Here is a 16,425-nt window from a genome sequence, read left to right as displayed (position 1 = left end):
TATAGCGGAGACCTTCTATATTATCAGCTTGCCTAATTATTATGGCCAAAGGTTCTATCGCTAATGCGAATAATAGTGGGGATAATGGACATCCTTGGCGAGTACCCCGGTGGAGTGGGAAAGGGGTTGATGTAGAGTTATTGACTCTGACCTGAGCAACTGGAGCTGCATAGAGTAATTTAATCCACAAAATAAATTTAGGTCCAAATCCGAATACCCCAAGCACTTCCCACAAAAAGGGCCATTCTATTGTATTGAAAGCTTTAGCCGAGTCAAGGGATACCATAATTCGTGAGCCAGGATTATATATTTTATGCATTTTTAATACGATAAACTATATGTGTTTAATTAACATTATTATGATAAATATGTAGCTTTAACTTGGAACATAGTATACGATAGGAAACGAAGGCCCCACATTGGCGGTTTTGGATGTATATTGGGAAAACAGGGTTAAATTCCCTCTGAATTTTGATTGGTTTTAAAGTAAAATGGAGCAACAGGGTTTAAATTCTGAATGGAACATGCTGTTAATAGAGACACCTATGACTAAGTGCCGGAGGGTACGAAACGCGCAAGGTGGACCACGTATCGAATTTTTTAAATGCTACTTTAAATAAACTCATTGTTTTTACCTATGAAAAGCCTGGGGACATATATCCAAGGAGCATGTTTGGGCAAAATAGAATCAATACCTACAAACATACACAACTGTTGGACCCATAGGTTTAATATCCCCTATGGCTTCATTCCCCTTCCAGTGCCTCATTTCCTTTATGCTGGGTTAAAACCCATGTAACCATTTGTACTTTGTATTTACATACCCAGTTCATTGGCCCTCAGGTTGATGACCATATCCTGTATCACTGTAACATAGTGGTTTGCAGGGGGAGGTCCTTCCTCTTTGGCCTGCAGCAGTTGATCTGGGTGGATGTCCACTGAGCTTGGATTCAACAAGGTCTTAGAAGTGTAAGGCCCTAAAGGGACAATTCCTTTAGAGAAGTCAGGGGAAAGAACCCCATGAATGAGGTGAAGCTAGTGTGCAGGATAACCACTGTTATAGCACTCTCTAGGAGAGTGAGTTAGTGAGCATTAGCTAGCAAGAGCATCAAGGAGGATAGACCAGAAGTAGCTCTCCCTCAGGCTCTTCTTGCCTGTAGTGAAGGGACCACAGTACTGACAAGGGAAACTTCATTGTTCTATACCCATTCTATGTCTACTTTAGGGATCCGGTCGACATGAGTTACTGACAACCTGGAAGGTGTATACTTTCAACTCCCCCTGCTATTCCTTCAGTGGTGCCATTCTGTCTGTATCTGCTACCCTTGTGATTGTACCTGGCATTTATTGATCTTCCTCATGTGCTGTGAATATTTCTAACCATGTGGCGCTTTATAATGAATAAAGCCTGTCTTGCTATTTATTTGCAAAGAACCCCTGACATCCATTTTCCTTTATTTTACATATTTGGCAGTATAGAGGTTTAGTTTGCAACACCCTCATGTGTTCCTTCTCCTAGTGAAGGCCCATCCTACGGAAAGAGGGTCCAATGTAGTCAATGCTCTACTTTTTGGTTTGGACTTTTTCAGCCAAAATAGGGTTACACAACCATTTTAGCATCACCTCACTTGCGGTTGTTAATTACCCTTTCAGTGTGCTCTGGGCTGCTGCGGACAAACTAAATTTAGAGTTGTCAGAAATGATCAAAACATTAGAAGGTAATGTTACAACTGGTGCTACAGGCCTAATAATCAACCAGATGTTATGCAGAATACACTGTTTTCTATGCTGCCATTTATTGAGAATTATTCATTACTTATTTACTTAATTCAGCCTTGTTTCGTGAATTTCATATACAGCCCCTAAGCTTAAGTTGCTGATAGCAGCTCAGAGCATGTGCTTAATAGAATATGGCAACTTCAGAGGCACAGATCTTCACTGCTTCACTACTAGATGTTGCCTTGCTTGTCCTGAATGGTGATAACCTGGACTCTGTGCTCAAGTAGGTCAGTCTATTATCCCTCAGAAATGTTGCAGTGAGTGTTTCATTTGATCTGTACGTGCATCATTAGGCAATGGAGGGGAATTCCAAGGGGCAAATTTACTAAAGAGCGAAGTGACTAACGTGGGGGAAAATTCACCAGCGTGACGTCATTTCGGTACTTCACCGATTTACTAATGGTCGCCAGCGTAACTTTGTTAGCGAAGGAGATAGACTCTAGTGGTACTTCACTCTCTTACACCTGGCGAATTTGCACTCTGGCGAATGGACATAACTACGCAAATTCACTAAGATGAGGATTTTACTGAACGTTACCTCTTGCGCCAGACTTGCCTTCGCCACCTCAGACCAGGCAAAGTGCAATACAGTAGATAGGAGTTCCTCAAAAAATAGTTAAAAACTTTTCTAAGTCCCAAAAAACGCTAGCGTCTTTTCCTTTTTCAGGGTGATAAGATGAAAAATAGCGTAATATTTTTTGGGGGTAACCGGCTTCCCCCCTACATTTCCTAACATATGGCACATAAACTATACACTGGGCTCATGTGAAGGGCATTATAACAACTTTATTTTATTTTATTATTTCTCAGGCTTGTGTAGTGAAATGTATTTTCTGCAACATATACGTCCATTGAACTTTAACTTCCCGCGGTATGCAAATTAAGCAATGTTAGCGCAACTTCACTTCGCTTGGCGCATCAATGTTATCGAAGATTTTCCATCTTTCGACGCCCTGGACGCTATTTCGGATTTTAGTGAATTAGCGTTGTCCTGGCGAATCTACGACTGGCGAAGTGTTGCGCTGTGAGCGAAGCCATTGCTGGCGAATTTTCGGAAGTTTAGTGAATTTGGCCCCCAATTTATTGTTACCCCAAGATGGGAATTCCTTAACTGCTCATTCATTAAAAATTATGAAAAGCTGCACCCAAGCAATTACCAATATCAACCAATGTTTTCATTGTTGTGTCTGCACTAGACTGGTGAAGCCAATCACTGATTGGTTGTTATTTGTTACTTTGCTTCAACAGTTTAGTGCTTTCTTAAAGTGAATGAGCCTCTAGGGCAAAAAGGAGCAAAAGAAAGGCATAACAGCTGAATTTCTATACATACTCTGCAGCATTTCATCATTTACTATAATCCCTCATAACAAATACTTGTAATCATTGGAATGTGAAGAAGATCATCACTTGATCCCCATCTGTGTTTATATTAAATATTCTCTTTTTCCTTTTGTTTGATGTTTGAAGATTTGTATTCAATAGATATAAATTTAATTAAGAACACAGAAACAGTGCTTGCATTCAACAGCTCCACAATACTTCAAAATATTCTTGTATCACTAATGTGACTAATTAATAGAATATGCTTTTCTTTTCCATGCCAGTTTCCATTTAACTGGAATTGAGATAAAATAATCACATTCATTACTTAGATGCTGTGTGCTTGCTAATTTTTATCAAGGGCTATGCGTATTCCCACCACTGTGATTTAAATATATTAAATGCCCTAGGGATGCTGTAAGGAAAGCTCATAGGGGACAAATATTTATAACACCTATTAGTATTTAATATTTAAAGCAAGAAATATTCCTTAGTTGCAAATATGGCAATTAAAAAAAAATATTTATGTAATCATAATTAACATGTATTAACCCTTTCATTGATACCTATCATAGAATCTATGATGTTGGCCTAAAAGTACCATAGTAGATTTTACAGTTCCAGGTTTCCCTTTGATCCATGCAGTTAAAAATGTAATATTGATTCTTACTTCTTTAAAACAGAGGCACAAATGGTTGCTCCACTGAACAGTATGGCAACACAGAAGCATAGGTAAAAAGTATGCAATGAGGAGCAGTAGACTTAACTTAAGTATTTTAACAAACATATACAGTATTGAAGAAGATTTGATAATATAATGATCTTCAAATAGCTTTGCTGAGGCATATGTGCTTAACAATCCAACTATCATGGGACATCACAGAAATTATTTATTTAAGAAATTGATGATGATATTTTTCCATTACGATAATTATTTACATTGAAAGACACATCCTAGAGCTCAGTACTCTTTTCAATATAGTAGTTTCTCAATTCTACAGTTTAATTGTATTGTATCACAATATATGCCATCATGGAGGATGTTAACGTTCAGATGACCCTTGTCCTATTTCCTATGTTCTTATATCATCCATGGTATTGAATTTATGTGATGCCATTTATGTGCATAGGCATTAGTATTGAACACAGTCTGAGATATTAATAGGAGAAAATGTCCTGCACCTTGCATTCTCTTTTTCTTTTAATACTATGATCTATTGCGTCCCGTCTATTCCCTATTACACCGCTATATATTGTCAAATCCCAAACATGATTAATCATATATTGTTAAATCCCTTCTATACAGTATGTACAGTATGTTATGTAAACAGGTATGTATCTCTTTAATACTTTAAAACTACCTTAGATTCTCAACATCTCAACTCTGTCCGCCACCTGCTGAGCAGAAAAATTATCACTAAAGGATATAAAAATATAAATATATAATCACTGCTTCATCTCTATATCTGTCTTTAAATATAGGTATATACTGCATGATTTAATATTCTGGCATTTTCTCCCACTACTGCTTCCCCATGATTTATTATCCCACCCCCATTGTATTGCCAGAATAGCACTAACTCCTGTATGTAATTATGAAAATATGGAGTTAAAGAGAGCAATTAGGAAATAGAATAAAAGTGATTAAAAGTAACAACAGGGAATAAAAAGAGGAAAATGCTTAGATCTTCAAAGTAAAGGCTGTTACTATGGTTACCGAGGTGATTAGAGTGAGGCAAGAAGATACTATCATGAACTGCATTCCTGTAAATGGAGGTACCAGCAAGGTATGTTGCATACCAGCTATAGCAACAGGCACAGGCACAGGGCCAGGGTTTGCACTGGGTCTAGCACCCATTAACAATTGGTTGAATTTATGGGGCAGATGTATCAAGGGTCAAATTTTGAGGGGTTAAATCCCTCGAAATTCGACTGGGGAATAGAATCGAATAGGCAATTTGGGCGAATTTACGCGCTGGCGAATAGTCGAATGGGCGAATATTCGCGCGGCGAATAGTCGCACGATTGAATATTCGATCGAAGGATTTTCATTCGATCAAATGATCGATCGAATGCCTTTTTTTTCTATCAAAAACTTAGAAAAAAAGCCTATGGGACTCTCCCATAGGCTTTTAAGGCAATTTGGTAGGTTTAATCTGGCGAAGTAGGCAGTCGAAGTATTTTTAAAAGAGACAGTACTTCGACTATCGAATAGGCGAATAGTCGCAGCGTTTTTTCGCTCGATCTATTCGAATCATTCTACTCAGACGAATTTACGCCAATTCGATAGTCGAGGAGCACAAAAAACTACTCGAAATTCGAGTTTTTTTCCCTCTATTCATTCACCCGAACTTGGTGAATGTGCCCTATAAGTCATTGTTTTCAAAACAAACCTCAGATTGATTGCTATTATGTAGTAAACCTGGCAAGAACATGAAGGGGGTTATTTACTAAAATCTGAATTAATCTCATGAAAATAAAAAAAAGATGGACTCATCTCCCATCCCTGATTTTGCCTTATTTATTAATAAAATACTGTTAATATTGTAAAACACAATAAAATTGGGCAAACCCCCAAATCATATGATATTTTCAGACTTTTCTCCCTAATCATACAATTTTTTTTTCCCGAACACCCCGAATTTATTGGATTATTAGGCTAAATCCAGTGCAAACCACAATATCTTGCAATCGTGATAGGGAAATTGCCCATCGAGTTATACATGACCTCGACATGTCAGAGATGGCAGCATCGGGTATAATAAGTCTCGAAAAATTAGAAATTTTGCCTCAAAAAGTCCTACCAGTTAAATTTGAGGTTTAGTAAATAACCCCCTTTCCTACCCTTGGATTTCAGGCAGGAATGAGCAAAATACAAAGACAATAAGAAGAGCAGCAGTCAGGGTGCACAGAAGAATGATGGAAGCAGAAAGGAAATTATGGGCAAGATACCCTATAAACAATAAATACATTAGAGTAAAATGTTAGTTGGTAGAATGAATGGAAATAACATTAATAAAATCAATTAAAATCATTTCTGCAACCACACTTGCTATTGTTTGCATGAGGTTTTAGTTAGTATAGGTATGGGACCTGTTATACAGAATGCTTGGGACCTGTGTTTTTCCCGGATCTTCATACCTTAAGTCTACTAATAAATCAATTACACTTTTAAAAAACCAAGTAGGATTGTTTTGCATCCAATAGGGATCGAGTACATCTTAGTTAGGATCAAGTACAAGGTACTGTTTCATTATTACAAAGAAAAGTAATTTTTAAAAATTGCAATTATTTGATTAAGGTGGAGTCTATGGGTGTTGGTCTTGATGTAATTCAGAGCTTTCTGGATAGGGTTTTCTGATAATGGATCCCATACCTGTACTGTTTTCCAAGAACCCATTAAAATGAAAGAGCACATAGTCCTCAGTTTACTCTAGTGTTTTATCTTTATTTCCTGGTATACCTTTTGTAAAGTTCTGTTTAAGTTTCATTGCATACGATCTGCCGAATGCAGAGTGTGTTTATGACTTTCTTGGCACCCCTATATTCAAATATATATTTGTTAACTGACTACTGGTCGATTAACATTGGGCCAAACACCATAAACACAAGGAAATGACCAGTAGCACTTTGTATAATTATTCTACCTGTGACAATTAAAGTCTTTTCTATCTTGACAAACAAGGTCATGTTCCGAAGAATCCCATGTGGTCACTGCAGTATCCAAAACTAAACTTGTGTTTCAATAACTCACGCTGTTGCATTGAAATACAAGTAGATTTAGGGTGGAGAAGTAAGAGCCATCCATAGAAACTGATTTCTCCAGACATATGAGAAGTTGCACACTTTGGTAGTTTTCACCTGATGAGGTCCATTCATCCACTATAATTGTAAATTACTGGCTTGGGTTATACTTAACATTTATTCACACAACAATCCTGCTTTAAATGGAGACATAATTTTACCATAATTGTATGACTGGTACACACTTCATATCTGCTTTTCTGGACACTTCACTATCCAGGAGGTATTGGAATTGGGAAAATTAGCAACAATTTATTTGTAAACCTTTTTCTTTTGTGTGTTTTCTCCAACGTATTTTTCTTTATTTGATAGTAAAAAAAAAAGCAGTATATACTGACTGTATGCATATTTAGTATATGTCTTTTATCTTGTCACTTAGAAGTTCATCCTGTTTGTGGGTCCCCAACCAATTAAGCTGCCAACGTTCACACAATTAGAGCTTAAACATATATCATCTGGCTAGATGGAGAATTGGTTAGATTCTACAAATAAGTGGGACAGACTGCAGTTTTCTGAATACAAACTGACATTTTAATGAAATATTTCTGTCTTCGACAAGAAAGAGTTGTTTAATCTCTGTATCTGTAGGTATTGAAACGTGACTAAAAAACCAATTAGAATGAACTTCTAGTGAGTGAAATAGACCAGGAATGGCTGTATCCAATAAAAAATCCTTACTTAGAAGATGTTTACTATACTTAGTTTTAGTGCACTAAACTCTAATTGAAGAAGACATCATCCTTCACAATGTACACTTGTAGAACTCAGATCATATAACTCAGGCTGTGACCATTTTAACCACACGTGGAAGGCTAAATTAGACAGTAACGATACCGATTTTTGCTTTCAGCAGCTGGGATGCTGTTATGTTGGTCCACACTCAAACAAACTATTTGGATAGTTTTGCAGATTGTACTCTACATTAGTAGAGTCAGTAAATCACAAATAACATTCATAAGAAAATAGACTTTCTTCATGTAAGAAATCATAATATACCACAACCAAACAAGTGGTGTTTTTCTCACAGATCTGCTGCTTGATTAAATGAATACCTTTATATGTTTATATGATTACAGAATCCAGAAAATTAAGTTTCAAGGGCCAGATTAACAGTGGTGCAGATGAAGCTGTGGCACCAGGCCCGATTAACAAACAAGCCTCAACAATCATACCCCATCACAAAAATAACCTGTTTAATAATGTGTAAAGCTAGATGTCTTAGGGTCCACTGGAACTGTTGTGGAATTTCAGGAACAACGTTTATTTAACACAAGCTCTGTGGATTCTTAATTTACAAAGAGTCGGAACCCTGAATAAAAAAATTGCAGAGTTTTTATAGACTTAAAAGTCTATGAAAAAAGAGTTATTGTAGAGAGATAACACTCAACAGCACAGGAAAACAAAGAGCAGCTCTGACAACCAAACTGGTGGCTCTGCCCTCAAGGCCAAGGTAGTACTGACCAAGGCTTGCTGGAGAACAGAATCCATCTGGGAGTGGGGCTCCCAGGGAAATTTAAATACACAGAATTTTATTTCACCTCAGCTGCATGACTCTATATCTGTGCAGTGTAAGTGGAATATATATAGTATGTATATGTATGGATAGTATTTTTTATTTGAATAGGCCCATAATAATTATTATCATCAAGCCTGTAAAATCCTTAATATGGTCCTGTCCCCATATCGGGGTACTCATGAAAAGGTTATTCAACTTTTCTTAGTTATACAGGCATGTGTATTAATGGTTAAAAATAAAAGTTCAACAGAGATGGACTGCCCAGCTCTCATATATCAGTAACTATAACGATGAAAAATGTCCCTATTTTTACCTTTTGATAAATAGGCCCCATGTAGCACACATTATAGTTTTCTGTAACTGAATATTTCACTCTATATCTAAGTATCCTCTCTCATTGTTTTTCAGGTTTACTGGATCAAATTTACCACCTCCAGTCATCAGCAGCAAACACTGGTTGAGGCTGCATTTTACAACTGATGGCAATCACAGACAAAAAGGCTTTAGTGCTCAGTATCAAGGTAAGTCACATATAAATTTATAATAACATTTTTCAACCAGAAGCCAAAATTATATTGTGAATTGGGTTTAGCATAGGCCTCCTGCTCTCTCTTATTGACACTTGGCAGGCATCAATGAAATGCACATGTTGGATGTGCTGATCATGATTCAGGTATGTCAGGTGAGTCAATCTTGATGCAAAGATGCCAGGCAAGTTAATCTTGTTGCAGATATGTTGCAAGTGAGGCAATCTTAATGCAGGCTGTGAAACAGTATGAAGAAAATCGGCGAGCACTCTGGAAGCCTCTTGTAGTAGGTAAAATTCAACTTTATTTCAAATACATTAAAACCATATGGTTTTAATGTATTTGAAATAAAGTTGAATTTTACCTACTACAATAGGCTTCCGGAGTGCTCGCCGATTTTCTTCATACTTCTAAGCACACACACCCTTAACTACGGGTTCGGGGCGATGCACCCGGACCACTTGAGACGTCGGGTGAGTGTCATTCCCTTTTTCCAATAGTGGTTTTACGTTGTACTCCACATTTAAGTGTTAGACCTGGGGTTTTTACACCCAGGTCACTTTTGTTACAGGATGAGAAACATTTCATTACTCGAATATATATTCATTAAATATTCTATTTTAGGACTGTGCAGCTTTAAATTCCCTTACCAGGCTGTGAAACAGACCACATAACGAGATTCTAGAACACAGTCATGAAAAAGATCATCACTGGTGAAACCAAAAACTTTGTACCAATCTGTACCAGGGAAAAAAGTTTACTCATCCCTAGCCAAAACATTCTTCCATATAAAATAATAATTTGTAGCATCACTATATAAACAGCATATGGGCAAAACTGTCTCCACAAATAAGCTGTTCTGCTTCAAAAGCTAATAAGTACAATTTTACATTTTCCCATTGCACTGCTGGCTTCTTTGTCAGTTACACATTTGTGCGTTTTTAAACCTCTTATTTTTCTTTTATTATAATTGACATATACATTTTGTGAAGTTAAATGCTACTAGCCTACCACAATATTATGCCTAGTATGCAAATCTAATAATTAGTGCCACTGTTTAGTGCATTCAGATGTACTGAATACTGTATAACTAGCTTTTAATGTAATACATGCCTGTACAAATGATAATTTTTTTTATTAAACTTAAGAGAAAACCATGCTCCTAAGATTTGCTACGTGTAGGGTTGTTACTGCAGGTTGAAATATAAATTCAATTTAAGGAAGTTTTGGGGGCAGATTTACAAAGCTCGAGTGAAGGATTCGAATTAAAAAAACTTCGAATTTCTAAGTGTATTTTTGGCTACTTCGACCATCGAATGGGCTAGTTCGACCTTCGACTACGACTTCGACTACGAATCGAATGATTCGAACTAAAAATCGTTTGACTATTCGACCATTCGATAATCGAAGTACTGTCTCTTTAAGAAAAACTTCGACCCCCTAGTTCGGCAGCTAAAAGCTACCGAACTCAATGTTAGCCTATGGGGAAGGTCCCCATAGGCTTGCCTGTGTTTTTTTGATCGAAGGATATTCCTTCGATCGTTGGATTAAAATCCTTCGAATTGTTCGATTCGAAGGATTTAATCGTTCGATCGAACGAATAATCCTTCGATCGTACGATCGTAGATTAGCGCTAAATCGTTCGACTTCGATATTCGAAGTCAAACGATTTTAGTTCCTAGTCGAATATCGAGGGTTAATTAACCCTCGATATTCGACCCTTAGTAAATCTGCCCCTTAATGTGTAGTTGAGCAAACAAATTGTTAGAATTATACTAGTCTTGTTATACTAGAATTAGAACAAGACTTTGTGGAACAGTGAAAACTTATGAAAGGAGATACTTGACCCAGGTTTATCTGAAGAAGACTTGTATATTTTTAGTTTTTTTTACAAAGCCAATTATAAGTGACTAAATTGTCCAGAGAAAGCCAAATTACCTTATCTCCCTTAGTGGGGTCAAGAATGATCCGTAGGGCCTACTACACTGCAATTTCTCCCAACACCTAATTGGTTCCTGTATTGACTTCTCCAAATTGGGAATAAACAAAGTCATTTAGTTTCCTTATCAGGAAGCTTGAGTGTCATGAATAATAAGCCAGGCCATGTATATTCAATGAAGAACTAATTCAAGTGGTTGTTGAGAGGAAAAGTTTACCACCAAAGAAATACCAGAATTGAGATACTCAGCTAGTATTTAAAAATAATATTGTGTCCCTTAAGGCCCATGCACAGAGAAATTGCATCTGGAATAGTAGGTTGTGCAACCTGTTCAATGTACTTTGGCAGGCATTAAGTCAAGGGCTCTACTTGACCTTGTGGCTCCTGACACTCCCTTCTGAGTTATGATATCTTTATACTAGAAATTAAAGGGTACATTATTTCCTACAATGCAAAACACAATGTGAAAGCAAATCCAACTTCAAAAAGTCAAAACATTCAAAATCATGCATATATTCCATTTTCTTTAAACATGTGTTGTAAGTCTCATTGTTTACCCTGGGGAAAAAATAGACCCTCTAGGAGCACTCAAGGGACAAACTCAGAGGATATGAACAACAGCTTTGTATATTCCTAAATTCAGCCTCAGGGTAATATGTTTCACAGCCAGGATAGCGTCTAGCATATATTTAGATCTTAACTAAAGTCAACGACAAATAATGAGCAATGCCATAGAGGAAAATATGAAAAGATTGGACAGTCTCAAAATGGAGACTTGGTAACATGGAAAATAGTACTTTGTGTATACTTCATTTACAGTCAGACTCCTTATTATCTGTTATTGTACATGCCAGCTTATCTTTTGGGGAGGAGTGGACATATTTATATTTGTTTACAATGGTTTTAATTTATTGTGACACCCATATAGGATATTTCCAATTTATTTTCCAATAAGTCATAGAAATACCTATATATAGGGCTTTCTGGAAATGTGGAAAACAAGGTGTAGTGAAAGGAACACAACATTTTTTAAAAAAATCACGACTTTTTCATGCCTCTTAAAATTATTTTGGAGCATTTTTTAAAAAATGTATTAATCATAAACCCATGTTTATTTCCATAAACAAACAACAATTTAGCATGCATATTCCAGAAAAAAACAGCACTGCCTAGAAAGCTGACATTTTTTAAGGTACCAGTGGAAACAGTCTTGATTGAATTGGCAACGATATGTGTTGCCTGATTTTTTTCTGACTGCATCCCATCTACATTTTTTTTGGGGTGGATAGAAAATTCTTCTCTATGTGGACAGCAGGCAGTGAGTGTTTTGTATGTAGCCACCAATAAGATACAATCATTGGTAAAGTACAACAAATTCACATCAACCCAGTTCACTAATAGTAGGTTGCTAAACTGGGTGCAGTAGTGATCCGAGGCTATGAAGGCATTGTCACATGTATAGCCAACTAAGTTCATGGTGATAACATAGCTAGAAGTAACATGGTTTATTGCAATAGGTAAAACACTATAACCATGTATGGGAGCAGACGACAACTGAAGATACTAAAACAGCATCGCTTTCTGTTCTGCTTTCATATCACCTACAGGAATAGGAACTGGAAACAAGAAAAAAGTGGCTTCTAAGTAACCATTAAGAGAACATTTTCTTTATCACCTCTACATAATTTATTTTATTTTTGTATTTGTTTTTTATTTTTACACTGTTTTCCTTTTATTTTAATGAAAGCAAGGTTTTAAATGAGGTTCAACAGGGCTTTTAAAAACTCTATTGACTTCAATGCATTTAGAGAATTTTTACCGTTTTGTAAATCTCATGGCACAGATTCGTTCATCACTATCCATTTATGAACCAACATTGAAACTCAAGAAACTCCAGATTATCCCTTGTTCAAAGTGTTGCACTGAAACTGTGAAATAAGTTACAAGAAGTTTGACAAAGTCTACTGCATACTAAGGAATCGATAGATTCTATTCCTCATGCACAATACTAATCTATGTTTGCCCAAGGTTTGAGGTGGCCCTAAATAGAATAGCTGTAGGACCATGTAATTTTTTCTTAAAAGTAGCTGAAGTGAATTTTTGAGTCTTTTTTTGTGTAGAACTCTGGCTAATGCAATATTTTTTTATAATATTATTAAAATACTTTGAATGGATAAAGGTATGATTATGTAGGGAAGAAACCTGAGGTTTCACTTCAAAATCTAGATTTAACTATAGATTCAATTTATTTGCATCAGCTTGCCTAAGAAAGGGTTATACTTTATATGTAGATTTTAACTATCATTCACTTTCCATCTACTGAAGTTTCCTTAAATGCAATCATTTTATCTGAAGAGCAGGCAATGAAGTCAGAATAAATAATATTTGATATGATGGGAAAATAATGATCACCTAAACATTAATTTTAAATACCGCAACCCATTCCTCTCAAGTACGACGAATATCTGCCTTTTAAAACCCTAATATGCAGCGCTGCTCTTTCTTTGAAAAGTGGTTTAACGCTTCCAGAATAAGCAGATGACATTCAGAGCTTTGATATGCAGATGCTTTCAAATTAAGGAGTAGCCTATATTACCCCAATTTTCCTTTCAGTGTCAGTGAAAAATATGTACAATCAGGTTTGATAGTTGAGGAGCTATACACCTAATAAAAATAATAATGAAGATTAGTTTACTGTCAGTGGAAAAAAAAAATCTCAGCTTAAAGGGCATATTCTACAGGGACTCTCTATTTATAGAGTGAATGTAAAAAACTGCATTAGACAAACTAGAACTTCAATATACATCACTGTAAAGTTTGGTACAGCTGAATATACTTTTGGCTGACTAAACTTTTCTTAATCAAAGTTCCACAATTTCTTTGTTAGCCTGTCTATGGAAAAAATATCTCCTTAACGTCAAGTAAGATTTTAGAGAGGATGGTGAAAAGGGCAGGCAGGACTGAGGCAACTCCAGGACCAAAGCAAAGCAAGAGCATGATGGTCAAGAGCATGAGGGTCGAGAGTATGAGGGACAAGAGCTAAGGGCAAGCCACACTGCTCAAACTACAACAAGCTAATGCTAAAGCCAGGAAATATGGTGGAACAAGCAATTTTGTGATGGTTTGTGTGCTCCCTCAGAGATCACCTAACCAGAAATAATGCAGCTCTAACTGTAATAGAAAGAAGCATGGGAAGAAAAGAAAGAATTTTGTCCGTTATTTGCCTGATGTGTATGGTTTCTTTGGATTGTTTTTGTTCACCGTGAATCATAGGATGCTAGGGGGCGGCCCTTAATTTCTATTTAGGATTACCAAATAACACATACTACTAAAAAATTGTTCTATTATGAAAATTATTTATTTACATGAACCAGGGTTTAACATATGAGCTGTTTTATGCAGTATATTTTTATAGAGACTTACACTGTTCGGGGGTATAGATTTCCTTTAAATAGGGTACAGCTAGCTCTGATTAGGTAACATCTACATGACCAATAAGGCTGATAAGTAGGGATGTAGCGAACGTCGGAAAAAAAGTTCGCGAACATATTCGCGAACTTGCGCAAAAACGCGAGCGGTTCGCGAACGGTTCGCGAACCCCATAGACTTCAATGGGAAGGCGAACTTTAACATCTAGAAAAGACATTTCTGGCCAGAAAAATGATTTTAAAGTTGTTTAAAGGGTGCAACGACCTGGACAGTGGCATGCCAGAGGGGGATCAAGGGCAAAAATGTATCTGAAAAATCTGCCTGTGTGTGCTTGGAAGAGATAGTGTAGGGGGAGAGCTGTTAGTGATTTCAGGGACAGATGATAGTAAGCTTGCTGGCTAGTAATCTGCTTGATACTGCTCTGTATTGGAGGGACAGAAGTCTGCAGGGATTTGAGGGACATTTTAGCTTAGGTAGCTTTGCTGGCTAGTAATCTACTGTTCTCTTTAAACAACTGCCATACGTTGACCTTGTAGGCATTGTTTGCCCAGTTTTTTTGGACGCAGCCACTGAAGCACAGTTGCCAGAAAAAATATGCCATATAAATGCTGAAAATAGTCATTTTTCGCCATACGTTGACCTTGTAGACATTGTTTGCCCAGTTTTTTTGGACGCAGCCACTGAAGCACAGTTGCCAGAAAAATTATGCCATATAAATGCTGAAAATATAAATTTTTTTGGTTGCAGCCACTGAAGCACAGAGGCCAGAAAAATTATGCCATATAAATGCAGAAAATATGCATTTTTTTGGTCGCAGCCACTGAAGCACAGTTGACAGAAAAATTATGCCATATAAATGCTGAAAATATAAACTTTTTTGGTTGCAGCCACTGAAGCACAGAGGCCAGAAAAATTATGCCATATAAATGCAGAAAACATGCATTTTTTTGGTCGCAGCCACTGAAGCACAGTTGACAGAAAAATTATGCCATATAAATGCTGAAAATATAAATTTTTTTGGTTGCAGCCACTGAAGCACAGAGGCCAGAAAAATTATGCCATATAAATGCAGAAAATATGCATTTTTTGCCATATACGTTGAGTCAACGTATGGCAAAAAATGACTATTTTCAGCATTTATATGGCATATTTTTTCTGGCCTCTGTGCTTCAGTGGCTGCGGCCAAAAAAACTGGGCAAACAATGCCTACAAGGTCAACGTATACACTACTACAGCGGTGGATACGGATTACGTAAAATATATTATGGCTGCTTGAAAAAAGTGACTCCGGTGTTTTTTTCTGGAGACGGTAATATTATGGATATTTAGACAGAATGGGAACAAGGTCACACAGCTCGATGGCGGGTTGAAGAAAACAGTGTGCAAATAATGCCTACAGGGCAAATAATGCCTAAAAGGTCAACTTATACACTACTACAGCGGTAGTAAAATAAAAAAAAGTAAAATAAAAAAAAAAATGAATATTAAAAAAAAAAAATTAAAGTTGGTGCTGCTGAACTACTAGGAGCAGCAGATTAGCACACCAGTCCCACTCCCCAACACTGCTAGACTAATAGCACTGGGCTCTTATAGTAGTAGTAGTAGTAGTAGTAGTAAAACAACAAAAAAATAAATAAAAGCAGTCCTTACAAGGACTACTGTTATTGCAGCAGTCAGCAGATGAGATCAGAAGCAGGACAGCTGCCCACTGCAGCTACATACAGAGCACTGCAGTAGAAGGTAGATTACTAGCCAGCAAAGCTACCTAAGCTTAAATGTCCCTCAAACCCCTGCAGACTTCTGTCCCTCCAATAACAGAGCAGTATCAAAAGGATTACTAGCCAGCAAACTTTCAACTGTCCCTGAAATCACTAACAGGCAGCAGCTCTCTCCCTACACTATCTCTTCAGCACACACAGGCAGAGTGAAAAAACGCTGCAGGGCTTCGGTTTTTATAGGGAAGGGGAGTGGTCCAGGGGAGAGCTTCCTGATTGGCTGCCATGTACCTGCTGGTCTGGGGTGAGAGGGCAAAAAAAAGCGCCAACAATGGCGAACCCAAAATGGCGAACGTCGCGCGACGTTCGCGAACTTCCGGCGAGCGCGAACACCCG

At 37.1% G+C, this 16,425-nt stretch overlaps 1 protein-coding gene across 3 annotated transcripts in view; it reads left to right on the top strand.

Annotated features, from left to right (window-relative positions):
* Positions 1-16,425, top strand: part of LOC108708254 (CUB and sushi domain-containing protein 2-like) — a 591,784-nt gene that overhangs the window by 335,597 nt on the left and 239,762 nt on the right. For all 3 annotated transcript variants that reach the window (XM_041582174.1, XM_041582173.1, XM_018246760.2), the window contains exon 6: positions 8,828-8,940. In XM_041582174.1, coding sequence (XP_041438108.1) covers positions 8,828-8,940 — 113 coding nt within the window. The remainder of the gene's footprint in view (positions 1-8,827; positions 8,941-16,425) is intronic.

This window comes from Xenopus laevis, chromosome 2L, assembly GCF_017654675.1.
Source record: "Xenopus laevis strain J_2021 chromosome 2L, Xenopus_laevis_v10.1, whole genome shotgun sequence".
Taxonomy (NCBI): Eukaryota; Metazoa; Chordata; class Amphibia; order Anura; family Pipidae; genus Xenopus; species Xenopus laevis.
This window is presented reverse-complemented; position numbering and strand designations above follow the sequence as displayed.